General features: G+C 44.0%; 1 protein-coding gene across 2 annotated transcripts in view; it reads right to left on the minus strand.

Annotated features, from left to right (window-relative positions):
• Window positions 1-380: 380 nt before the first annotated feature.
• The window catches only part of Usp6nl (USP6 N-terminal like), a 128071-nt gene continuing 114488 nt past the window's right edge, over window positions 381-13963 (minus strand). For both annotated transcript variants that reach the window (XM_034510019.2, XM_076939451.1), the window contains one exon: window positions 381-6362. In XM_034510019.2, coding sequence (XP_034365910.1) covers window positions 4993-6362 — 1370 coding nt within the window. In that variant the 3' untranslated portion in view covers window positions 381-4992. The remainder of the gene's footprint in view (window positions 6363-13963) is intronic.

Consider the following 13963-nt stretch of genomic DNA (forward strand, 5'->3'; position numbering starts at 1 on the left):
GCCCTCAGAATATGGAGCAGAAAGAACTGTGTTCAGACTCTAATGCTTGCCACTGGGCACACATCTGAAAATTGAATCCCAGAAGGTCTCTGCCACCTGCCAAGACTGCAGCCGCAGATCAGAACCAGAGCTCATTAACTCCCTCAAGAGGCCCCAGCTTTCTGCAAGCAGTTGCTTGCAGCCGAGTTACATTTAGTACGTGGCAGAGTCCTCCCCACCCCCACTCATGCACATGTCCCCTCTCCTTGTCACAGGCTCCTCATGGTGGCAGCATTTAAACAGCTGCTCTACCGAGTTGGTGCTCATGTGCAGTCTGCTCCGTGCTGCCTGCTTTGCATTCTGATTGCGATTTCCCCCAAATAAGTCAAGGCTGCACTGCAGAAGGTTTAATCATCAGTGTTTAATACTTCTGAGTACAAGAGGGAACTAGACCAGGAGCAAGGGGCAACCTGTAGAAAGCCTTGAGAAAGCAGCAGGCAAAGCAATCCCTCCTTAGCACTGTCTCCTCCTCCTCTTCCTCTTCCTCCTCCTCCTCTTCTTCCTCTTCCTCCTCATTCCTGGTTCACTTTGTCCTTCATTACAGTAACTGTCCATCTCATCCTACCCAAACCTTCAAGGGGCCTGCCACCTGTTTGTACCTGCAAGCAATGTGATCTGACTGTGGCTCTAATGGAGACACAGTAGGCCAGCAAGCACTCCCCCTGGTCAAATCCAAACAGACTTTGCAGCCCCACATCAGAGGGCAGGTCTGCTGCATTGTACGCCACCAACCCAGCCACCATGCTTGAGAGGCTGGTGGCATCTCAAGTCACACCAGCTCTGCTTCTCCTGTCTTATATCACATGCAAGTTGACTGCCTTTACCCCTGCGCGCTGCTCTCAACCCCAAGGGAACAAGGTCAAATCCCTCCTGGCTCAAGCCTAGCACTGTAACATGTAATTACAGGTAACAATCTATTAGTGCAAGACACTGAACCAAACACTTCCAACCAATCAACTCAATCCTAGGAAATAGGAAAAAAAACGCAATAATCAAAACACAAAAACAAAAGCAAAACCACCACCTTCAGTTTAGAGAGAAGGAAGTGGGTCAGAATGGAAGCTTCATGAAGACAAGAGTTTGTAACATCACAAGTGTCTACCAGGATTTAGACTAGCAACTGACACAGACACAAAGCTCAAACCACTATCACTGTTAACTCCCGTCACTCAAACGATCAGATGAGGATTGTCTTCTCTTCCGCCCGTACCTCTCAAATGCCCACATTACAGCTAAAGACAGTGAGGCCAGAAAGGAAATTGGGACTTGCCCAAAGTCACACAACCATTGGACAGCAAACTCAGCCTACCATGGAGACCTGACAGCTTCCAGACCACACAGCCTGACTAACAGACGCACAGAACACTGCTGCCCTTTCTCATGGGTGACTCTGCCATGTGGGTGACTGCTCTGCTTGGTCATCTTCTTCAGAGCATGTATTTTCTGGTGGCTTTGGGCCCCTTGTGTTGGCAATTACCAATGCTCGCTGGATAACCAAATGTCTATCAGATGATGGCACCTGTCAAGTCCCAATCCTCAAGTCCCACAGGTCCCAACAGAGGCTGCTTTGGCACTAAACTGAAACTGACTCATGACATCTTTGATGGGATGCTGGCCCCAATTCTCCAACCCTCCCAACACCTTAGAACTGTAAGCCAACCCCAGTCGTCCTCTCCTCCAATGGTAGAGCAGGTTTCAAGGCTCAGGGTGTGTAGAAAACAGCCCTGATGACAGAGAATAAAACAGCAACAGTTCCAGAGAAGAAGTTCTCGTAAGAAAACAGACCAAACTCTCAAAACATTGAAATTATAGCTCAAAAGAGACAGATGTTCCATGCTCGCACATTACAAGATTCAGGAAGATGTTAGGATGGCAACTGTCCATGATTACCTGTGGACTCAAAACAGTCCTCTTGTGTTCTTTAGTATGGAAGCACAGTCCCTGTGAGTTCTAGCTGCTTAAGTATTGACTGTCCTAATGAAGGCAGGGCAGGGTCTTCTCACTGATAAGGGCTTGAATAGCTGGGTTGAAAAGCAGAACACGGGCGGCAATGGCGACCTGAAGGCTCTGTCTACTTTGCAGGGGTGGTATAAGTGTCTGGGGGTGAGAGGGTCACACCTGCTTTCTTGAAGCTATTCAGCTGTGACTAGCAGAAATCTCAAAGTGCGGACAGCTGATGCCGCTGCTGCCGCTGGACTTCTTTCTAACTTTCCTGACTTCACTTTTTGAGCTCCAAAACTTCTGCCCTACAAAGAATTTTAAATGCTAGTTCATCAGTAGTGTTTGAGGCTATGTGTTCAGTCTCCACCACTGAAACAAGACAATCAAAACCCACAACACATCAACCCTGTGCTGAGCTAGATGGGAGGTGCATGCCTGTAATCTCAGTGCTCTGGGGGCTAAGGGAGGGGCGCCTCAATTTCAAAGTTAGCCTGGTCTACATAGTAAGATCAGGCAGGGATATATAGCAAGACTCTGTCTTCAGAAACCAAAATAACAACAACAACGAAGCATTTTTAAACATCCCACAGTAGACAACTTGGTGGGCATTTTTCTCAGAGAGAGATTCAAGATGATAGCATTAAGACACAAGGGGAAGATGCTTCTTTGATGCCTGCCTTTTACCCAAGATATGATTTAAGTGGTCTGGGGTGAGACTTGAGAATTAAAAACAAAACAAACAAACAAACTCCCCACTGAAAACAAACAAACAAACAAACAAACAACCCCTTAAGTTCTCGAGTTAAGTAAAGGTCAGCAGGACGCCTTCTTAAGACTGGCTGCTCTGCCCGGAATGTCCTCAGCAAACATTTTCTATAAATATATTTTAAATTACTTTGTCAATATTACTTCTCTTATCATTTCTTTTATTTAAAAATAAATTTAAAATAAAGTTGTATAGTGGCAAAATAATTTTAAATTAAAATTTCCTACTTGAAGCTAACAGAGACACATCTTATAGAGGGGAAGGCTTTGCTGCCATTAGTAATGCTTAAGCCAAGGGAAGGTGACGTGGCTCTAAACACGGTCCCGAGCAGAGCACCGCAGCGTGCGTGGACGCTGCTGGTGAGCAAGCGGCACATCTGCTGGACCCTGCAAGCCCCAGGATGCAGCACCTGCCACGGGGAGGCTGCACACAGAAGACACAGAACAAAATATACAGATTACTTTTAGCATGTTAAAAACAATCACATCAAAAAGTATACAGATAAAAAATGCCATAGATGACATAAGAAAATAGTGTGTCCATATATATTGCATATATATATATATAATCTACATTATTTACCACTATGATTTATACTTTCTGAAGAGACATAGACGCTGCAATCATGAGCTAAACTGTACAGCTTGGTTCCTTATGAGTCACAGGTCATACTTTAAGAACTGAAATTAATATCCTCAATATACTTGTCTATATACATTTATTTCTCACCTTCCACATGACCTAAATCAAGAGCCTGGTTATTCTGTCAGGAGTTGGGAGTTTCAGTGTGGTGTTCACCTTTAATATACTGCATTTGCTTCCACACTTAATAACATCATTACCATGTTAATTAAATTACATTAGAATCATTATATACATAAAAATATTGTCACGTTTGCTAGATAAACACTGTTACTTTCATGAAGACATATTCTTGTACTTCAAAAGCTTAGGTCCCCATCATGAAGCAGCGGGGGGCGCCACTGTTGGACTTTCTAGCTTCTTATATTCAGATACGATAGGGTAACGGTGGACCAGCATTCACACAGACACAGCCATTGCTCTTTGAGAACCCGGCACTTTGTCAGTGTCTTGGTGACAGTAGTGTGTGACAGCATAAAAGGAATTTTAAAAAAAAAAAAACCCACGAACTACAATTATTTTTCACTGAAAAATAAAATCCAAAACTATGAAACTACCTCCCCCCCCCCTTTTTTTTTTTTACAAAGATCAAAATTCTAGATGGTTATTAATCATTAGGGTACTTTTCCCAGTTTTGACAGGGATAATGGAATGGCCCAGTAAGTGTAGCAGTATCCATCCACTGTACTCTATGAAGACTGAGTGGTAGAAAAGACTGTGTGAATGGTCCCCTGGGGCCTGCGAAAACCTAGAACCGGAAGCAGAGTGAGAAGCAGCCTTCCTTTATGGTTAAAGCTGCTTTCCAAGGACTGTGAAAAGCAACCTTCTACTGCCTAGGGCACTTCGAGGTCTGACTTCCAGCTTGCTCTGCAGCCAGTCCCTCGCACCTGGCCAGAGCCCAGGGCACAGCAGCACCGAGACACTTGGAGATGAGGGGACAGGGTGAAGTTGTGTAGCCGGCTAACTGACTCAGGTTTAGGCACCATCGAGTGGTGAGACTTTCTCTGAAGCCTTTAACTTTCAGGAGGAGACAAAATGGCAGCAATTTTAGGAGAATGACACTCCATAAGGAGCTGGATTCATAAAGTCAGGACAAATTTTAGTCAGTTTCAGTTTAGAACCTGGGTTAAAATATGTTGGGGCAGGGTGGGCAGAAAGGGGTAAAAAAAAACCCACTGTTATTCCATAGATCTAGATTAAAGGTGGTTTTAAAAACTAACATGTATATGCACAGGTGCTTCCTCATCTATTCAAAGGCGAGGGGCAGCCCTCAGAGTGTCTGCTCTACAGTGTCTCATGCTGTCTAGCAGTGGTCAGAACACAGCGGGTCTAGGGAGCAGCATAGAGAACCTCGCTTGTGTGCAGCCCTGAATGCTATTGCTGGTTCCAGGCTACTCTATTATAAAGGTTCAGCCAGGATGCACCGCCTCCCTCTTCTTCAGCAGCCTCTGCACAGGACGACGCATTCCCATACCCTCATCACTGACACACACTGAGCTGCGCAAGTGTTCACAATACAAAAAATACTGCTTTGGCAATTATAAACATAGCAATGTGGGCATCATATGGGTTCTATTCTCTTGTCAGTGAGTACAGCCACACCATCACAGCAACACTGATTCTTGAACAGAAAGTCCCTCTCGATTTCTGTAGTGATGTGCCGAAGTGGGGGGTCCTGCATATGGGTACCCAGGAGGACTGGCAGCTTCCACAGCTGGTGAAGTCTTATACCTCACTGGACTGTCTACAGACACTTCTGGAAGGCCATGGTCCTGAAAAGGTATGTGCTGAAAGGCTGCGTATTTTGGTAAATTGCTTAAGTGGCTACGGTTAGCATCCTGAGTCCATGACTGACCATGCATCTCGGGTCTGTATGTATAACTAACTTCTGACCATTTTCTGTTCTCTGGCAGATAGTCCACTGGAGGAAGGATGAACTTTCCATTCTTTGGTGACCCTGAACTGCCGTACCCCCTGGCACCAATGTCAATGGGAAGGACTTCAATTCGACTAGAGGGCAGAACAATAGGAGATGGACGGCCGTAAGCTTTCTCTGGAGAAGTGTCAACTGAAAGAGAGGAACCGTAAGGTCTCCTGGAAGAATTAATTTGAGGCCCGGGGCTGATCTGTGCGGGCACAAAGCCACTGTGGGCAGCAGGGACGTGTTTTGGAGAATTCCCACGGTAGCCAGGGGGGTTGCTGTAGGAGGGTGGATACGCAGCTCTGAGGCCCTCTTCTTCTAGCTGGGATGGGTATCGGGCATGGCCGGGAGGCTGCACTTTAAATGTAAACTTGTTGGGACTTGGCTCAGGGTGCTTCCTGGGGCTGTGAGGGTGAGTCCGCTCCAGTCCCTCTTCCGCAGACGCACCATGCTCTCCCTCACCCCCAGGCACGTTGTCATACTGGGAAGCATTGGAACCCCGCTTCCCATCTCCCCCATCAAAAGCCTTCATCTTTTGCCTTGAGTTTGACCATCGGGTCTCAGCAGAACTTGGGATGCTGACGGGAAGAGCGGGAAGCGCTGAGTGACTTTTGTCTTCAATGGCATATTTAGCAGTTCTTTCAATAGCTGAGGCATCTGATGGTTTTCTCCATTTGGGCATAAATTCCTTCCTGATGTTTGAAATTGCATTGCTATTTTGGTTAGCAGCTGCATGGTTATAGTGCCTGGAACTGTCCTGTATACCAGGGGAAGGTTTTCTCTGAAAATCTCCCTCAGGCTTCAGATTTTTACTATCCTCATCCACGGACTTACGTCTTGATTGCCCGACTTTTTCTGGTGTGCCATTTCTGCGGTGATGGGCAGGAGAATGCTCCTGTTTCTTGTGAGGCGGTCCATCTTCTTTCCTGCTGCTTATTTTGGGGCTGGGCCTGCCAACACTTCTTTGTCCATTGCTCAAATGATTAATACAAGCAGAGTTAGACTCAGGTGGAAGCTGCCCCAAGGGTTTCTTTGGATATTCATCCTCCTTACCTAAAATGAACGATAAATTCATAAGTAAAACAAATATATGAATGATGACTATCTAGTCTAAGAGACACATCATGAACAACTGTAGATTATCTTATGTGTGTGGAAACACACACTTTCACACTGACAAACATCAGTGCCTAACAGGAAGCCATTTGTAGAGAAAATGACACTAAGACAGAGCTAACTTCAGAACCTAAGAAGGCACTGTGCAGGTAGGGACAGCTCACAGGCAAGGGCCACCAACTGCCTAACACCCAATTCTTGTACTTTCGTACACATTGTGACATGCTTTCTAAGCAAAGATGACACTCATTAAACAGCTGGTCGGTGGTTGAGACTTCACATTATGCTGCTTTCATATCAGCACATCCCAACTAACACAGTTTTGAAATCAGTAAAGTCTTTGCTTTTAGCTTCAAGTAGATCTGTCAAGGCTGAAAGTCACTTGGTAACTTACTCTTGTACAAAAGTTCTCCCCAGATTGTTATTATCTTGGGTATTCCACAGTATAACTTATTGTTTAAAAGAAAAATACTCTCTAACTGAAAACAAACATCCTAACAATATCCTTCTTAAAAATGTAAAGACAGAAAAATAAATTTAAAAATAGTGAAAACCACATTAGGTAATTTATTTAATTAAAAAAAGTTGTGAGTGTGTCTGGCTGGTGTGTATGTGTGTCACCATGTGCATGACTGGTGCCCGGGACTCTGAAGACAACACTAGATCCCTTAGACATGGGTTCAGAGGGTTGTCAGCTGGGAGGCGAGCACTGGGAGGAGGAGCCGGGTCTTCCTAAGCAGCATTGGACTTCACAGAGCCATGTCTCCGGCCCACTTACTTTTATATTCTAAATAACCAACACAGAATTGTGAGCACTTGAAGGGAGGTGTAATAACATGGTCAGTTAGCAGAACGTATTTTAGATGCTCTATCACATTACCAGATTACCATGAAAAAAAAATTAAACATTTCATTTGCAAAAACTGAAAAATGTTCTAACTTTTATTATAAAACAACATTTGACCCTTGAATATAAGGTTTTATTTTCTCCCACTATGCAGTTAAGGATACCTCTAACTAATGCTCACGGACTGTGACCTGCAGGGGTGTTGTGAGCAGGAGATGGGATTTCCTCATGGCCCCAGTCACCACTGTCTTGCTAACTCTTTTCTTTTCTCTTTTCTTTGGGGTGGGAGTACTGTTTACTACTCTTAGATTTCCCATACTGTTTGTTTCTTTATAGGGAATTTTAGTTGGTATATAACAGCTATAGATCCATTTCTTCAGGATTATTAAAGAATGACTCAATGTTTTGGTGTGCTGGCCCAGAAGGCTGCCAAGCTAAGGACCCAAGTTTGATCTTGCAGCCCACATCACGACACAAATAATAAACAGATGTGGGACAGCACTTGCTTAGCGTGTGGAAGGAAGGCCCTGGTTCCCATCACCAGCATCCCAACCCAGTCTAGTCCCATCTCATCCAAACACAACAAGACAAAGCAAACAGGAAAATTAAAGTGGTAAAAACAATTTAAAAATCAGAAGTGGGGTGGTGCAGAGCAGGAAGAAGAGCCAGAAAGAACAAGATGCTCTCTCTGAACAAGGCAGACAGGTCCCAGGAGGAGGCCAGAAAACTGACCCAGTCACAACACAGGGTACCATGAAGAGGATCAGGTAGTTTGTCCTGAGCTAACTGGAAGAAAACTCTAGAGACTTTTCAACAGATGAGTTATAATCTGAAGTACAGCACAGCCGTTATTTTAAATGGTGGTGTAGACCGAAATTGTGGTAACAATAAGGAACAATGACAACAGTCACAGTTGCTGACATCATTAATCCCTACATGTCAGTCATCACTCAAACACATAACACAACATTGAAATAGACACATGACTTCATAATCTTCTACGGGAGGAAACTGAGGCAGAGATGGAGTTGCTCAAGGGTTCATAGCCAGCACGAGGCAGACGCAGAGCTCAACCCAAAGCTGAGGCCAGCACCTGTGCCTTTCCCGGCACTCTACTGCAGTGGAGGCAGTGAGACACTTGCTTTGGACACACGTTGACGTGAAGTCCATCTGCAGGCAAGAGAAAGATTTAGGTGGAAACTCTAAGCAGGTGCAGGGAAGTTTATTTTTAGTATAAAGAACAAGAAAAGTTTCTGCCTCACGCTTTACATTTGAGTAAGTAGAGAAGTATATCCAAGGAAAAGCAGCTGCTATGACATTCATCTGACATTTGGTGTGAGTCCAGCCTTCCTCTCTCCAGCCCGATGGATACACCTGTGCGTTGTGTAAGGTTGAAGGACACGAGGCTGGAGAGATGCTCAGCCTGTAAGAGCACTGGTTGTTCTTCCAGAGGACCCACATTCGATTCCCAGCACCTACATGACAGTTTACAACCTTTGCAAATGCAATTCCAGGCAAGCCAATGCCTCCTCTGGTCTCTGTGGGCATTGCATGTATGTGACGCACAGACATACATGCAAGTAGAACAACCAAACACATAAATTAAAAATTAATGAAATTTACAATTTTTTAAAGGAACAATTCTACAGATTTCATTTACTGGATTACTAAGAGCAGCGTGGACAGAGGGCACAATGTCGATGCCTGTTCTCAACTACCCAAGAGCAGCTCTTCCCACTAACCTAGGGCCTAACATGTCCACTGCCCTAGTGGCTTCTCCTTTTGTATTCCTTCAGAGTGATGGCACATGCCCACACTGGCAATGGGAAACACTGCGCAAAAATACCCACAGTTCACAATTAAGAAAGTAGAGTCTGAGGAAGAGAACCACACACAAAATTATATAATATGTAACTATCTCCTAAATGGCAAGCCCTCATTAGGTACCTATGTGTAAAAAGCACATGGCCAATATATTAAATGCACAAACCCTTTAGAGGACATGGCCTCTTTGCTCCAGTAAAACTTTTCAATAAGGAGGAAGCAGACAGAATATAAGAAAAGTGCCTCCTAAGATTATAAGTACTTAAAAATCAATTTCTCTAAATGTTAAAAGCAGTGAAGCACGCTAGCCCAGAGTGCTTCACAGTGAGAGAGGGGCCTCTGTGTGTTAGGCCAGCAGGCAATGCTTCCACATGCCCAGTTCAAGCAGTGTCCACTTGCTTCCTCTTTCTGCTGTGCATGGGAGCAGGCTTAGGGATACTTAAGGCATTGCTTGTGTCTTAGTTACTCTTCTAATGCTGTAAAGAGACACCACCACCAGAACCACTCTTCAAGAGAAAGCACTTAACTGGGGATCTGCTTACAGTTTCAGAGTGTGAGTTCATTCTCTTCATGGTGGAAAGCAGATAATCATGGTACAGAGAGCAGGCAGAGAGACAGTGACTGGGCCTGGCCTGAGCTTTTGAAACCTCGAAGCCCACTCTAAGTGACAGACTTCTTCCACTAAGGCCATAGCTCGTAATCCTTCTCAAACAGTTCCATTAACTGGGGACCAAGCATCCAAATATATGAGCTGCGACAGTGGCATCAGCAGAAAGCTTCCAGAAACACTGGCTGACTGGCTGTTGGGTTACACCACAATTGTATTGCTCCCATGAATCTCAGCAGGGCCACCACAATCAAAGTTCATGTGAAGGTCTTGGCAAAGGTGTGGGAGGTAGAGTAGAGAAGACCAGAAAGGAAGCAGACCAGAGCCACGTGAAGCAAGAGATGGAGGTGGACCCAGCGTACGAACAGATGAGCAAGGCTCCCCCACAGAAGCAGGCTCTAAGTCATGTCTCAAAGGTCTCGCAGTTCCAGCGGCCATAACTCATAGCCTCTCTCTGTCAAGTAATCTGATCTCTGTTATGATGAAATTAAGAGGAAATGCCTACATGATTTCTATACAACGGTGATTTTTTTTTTAAAGTGAAGACTAAGAACACAACTTTTACTGGGCCAAGGAAATACTGTGTGTATCCCATTGGAGCAACAAATGTCACTACCAGTTATGTTTTTATGTTCTAGTAAGAATTTTCTATCACAAAAGTGGATTTAAGTAAATCTGTGAGGACTCAAGACAGACACACAGACACACAGACACACAGACACACACACACACACACAGACACACACACACACACGGTCTTTGGTTAACTGATGCCCTACATCCTTATTCCTCCCAAACAACTATGCTCAGAAGCCTGAAGCACAACTGATGTACAAACAGACGCATTCCGTCAATACGTGGGGCATTTCTACAGTCAGCATTTACTGCCCCCACTCCCTGCTTTCAAATGGAGACTGTCCTCAGTGAACAGAGGAATGTGGTTTTGCACCTCTGATGCTTCTGCTCAGCTTCCTATCAGAAATGTACTTTTCCTTCTTCTTCCTGAAAGCACCGGTGAGCTCCAGCCATGCAGTAGCCGAGCTGTGTGTGAGAACATCGTGTTAGTGGCTGTCCACCCACGTTCAGTCATGTAAGCCCTAATCTTCTCTCCCCACACACAAGAAAGGAACTTAATACAATTTAGGACAAAACCAAAATGCTCATTTCTTTTTTGTTTTTGTTTGTTTAGCATTTTTGTTTTTAAAAGCTCCAAAAAGCCAACAGTAGTCTAACTTCCCAAGAAGGTAAAAGGGTCCCCTTTTCTCTCTCCTCAGGCCTGTCCATTTCTGGTCTTACTCAGGTCTCTGTCACCACCCAGTGGACACCACACTCTACTACAGGGTGGAGGTGACCTGCCTCAGAGGCATTAGCAACTGTTTGAACCCAGTAAGAGATGTAATTTCACCGAGTTCTTCTGGTGAGACTTCTACTACTTCCAGATGGCAAGAACACAGTTTTCAGCACACAATGGAACTGACTGACACATACAAACATGATAAAGAATGGCTCAATACCTCCAAGTACGTTTTGTGCTAACCTTTTGTATACAGATTCTACTATCTCAAAAAGGACTAGAACTGCAAAAGCCTGCCTGCTATGTGCCAGCCCGCCATCAGCGCTGACGATGATGCTGCTGTGATGTGGTTCCTGCACCTGAGGACACACACTAGTGTGCGTGCTCAAGCACTAGCCAGGTGCGTGCAGAAGCCTTTGCACTAGTGTTCAGGCACTAAACAGAGGTGAGCAAGTTCTCAGGTTGTGGGGATCCTGTGGGCAGGCCGAGAAGGCATTAAGTGGTAATAATGCCTAAGTCACTGTGTAAACTAACAGCTTAGGTCAGATGTACTTAGAGAGAGGACTGGCGGGTGAAGCCAAGAACTAAATGTGGAAGAGCTGTATATACAGAGGCAGGTTAACGCCGAAGAGCCTTTTCCTCATGCTCAGGCAATCTCCCATCACAGCAGCAGAAGCTACTTGTGAATAATAAATAGCTCTGCTCTGGAATCACTCCTAGAATCAGACAAACTGCCTATCATTTAGCAGCTGAATGATCTTGGACAAGTATTTAACTTTGAACCCAAGGTTTCTCCATCTATAATCTATGGATTAGTAATAATGATATATAATGACAATGAAAATCATTCACGGTTCTACCAAGTAATAAATACAAATAACAAAAATTTCTATCAGATTGCCTCAGATAGAAAGGCCAGAAGTACGAAACAGAGAAGAGGAATGGGCTGGCGTCTAGGCTTCCTGTAAAACCATCAAAAGGGCACCAGCCCAGAGACAGCAAGCAAGCAAGCAAAGCAGGAAGATGCTCAGCTAGGGTCACTGCTAGGAACCCCAGAATCCCAGAATGGATGTCCACTATACTCCCAGCCCCACACTTAGCAACACCTGAAGATCCAGACGTAAGCACAGAGAAGTTTAAAGGAAGCAAGTACCTGATAGATGTTGCATTTTTAATTAAATAGTCTATTTTTCTATTATTTATATTTTTAAAATATTTAAGAGTATTTGGCTATGGTTGTATAGTTGGCCTTTTTTGTAGCAATTTAATGTATGTAAAATAGTTACTGATTTGAACTTTTGACTTTAAAATGCATAAACAGAAAGCATTGGTACATTCAGGAAAATTAAAGATCTAGAAGTCTTAGGGATGAACAGGGCTCCGAGTTATTTTATTGGCTTGTTCTGTTTCATAGTGCTAGGGCTTGAGCAAGGAGCCTTGGGTGCTGGGCAGGTGCTCCATCACTGAGCTGCTGCCCAGAAGATATCAGTTATTTCACATCACCGAGCTGCTGCCCAGAAGATATCAGTTATTTCACATCACCGAGCTGCTGCCCAGAAGATATCAGCTATTTCACATCACCAAGCTGCTGCCCAGAAGATATCAGTTATTTCACATCACCGAGCTGCTGCCTAGAAGATATCAATTATTTCACAACTACACAAGATTTGTTCCTAATGTGAAATATGCTAAAGATAAGTTGGATACAATAAATGTGTAAACACAATCTAAAATAAAATATTTGTAGTTATTTGTAAATAGAACCAAATATTAACTAAATTCTTTAGAAAAATGTTAAAATTACTAGATCTAAAATTACTAGATCTAAAAATAGTATGCTAACTTTTTAATGAAACAAAAACAATCAAAAAAATCCCTAGGTATTATGTTCTGGACTTTAATAAATGAAATACTAATTTAAAAAATCTAAATAAAACACGTGCAGAAAAATTGCCCTTAAAGACCATAATAAAGCAGAAAAACAAATATCAATAAATATATTCCAAAGGGATAAGCTGATAATGCCAATGAACTGGGCAAAACTGCTCACGAGAGACTACACCTTTACTGTGACATCACCCCAGAGTGCTGGAAGGGGAGAAGGTGGAAGTGGGAATGAGAAGCTAGGGAATATTGTTCTACATCACCTAAAGGCTTTGGGTGTTCTCTTGAAGACCTGGCCTTCCTCACCACCTGCCCAGCGTTGTGAGGAAGGAGACAGCACAGGAGGCAGTGGCCCCAGTTTAACTGACGCTGATGAGAGAAATGTTCACAAAGTCTCCAAAACACAGAACTTCATCAACCCTACTGTAGCCGATGTGGTTCTGGGAGCTGCACAGAACAGGAGATTTGAAATAACTAGGTATTAGGGAATGCTGACAATTCTACTATAGCTAGAAATGCACAGAAACTGGAAGAGCTTCAGAGGTTGGGTGGAGATAACTGACCCAGTTACAGTGTGCAGTGAGAGGAACAGGCAGGTAAGACGCCCAGTCATTGTGTAAGACTTAATCAGACAAATTACCTACTAAAAACATTTAAGCTTTTAAAAGCTCCAGCAAAAATTATAAGAAATACTGAAAGGAGGGGAGATCTTCATATCGGTTGAGTTTTTGTGTAGTACAAATAAGCCACAAGGAAAACGTTCGTGGGAAGAATTTAGGACACACAGTATGCGAGTGACTTCCTTAACTGCCAGGAGACTCCATACCTATAGACAGTACCCAGAGGGCAAACGGACGGGCTCACAGATGATGACACAAATACAGGTAGATACCAGACGTAAAACTCGAGGAATGTCTACCAACACAGACATGAGCTTCTCTACCGAACACCACAAGAACTGAAAATGTCACAGCACATGGACTTGGCAGGAGTCTGCCATTCGCTTGGCAAACACACAGTTCAGTATTGTATGTGAGGAGCCAGTGGGAGTATTATTATTATGTTTTTAAAAGGATGGCTAT

Source organism: Arvicanthis niloticus, chromosome 8 (assembly GCF_011762505.2).
Source record: "Arvicanthis niloticus isolate mArvNil1 chromosome 8, mArvNil1.pat.X, whole genome shotgun sequence".
NCBI classification, from domain to species: domain Eukaryota; kingdom Metazoa; phylum Chordata; class Mammalia; order Rodentia; family Muridae; genus Arvicanthis; species Arvicanthis niloticus.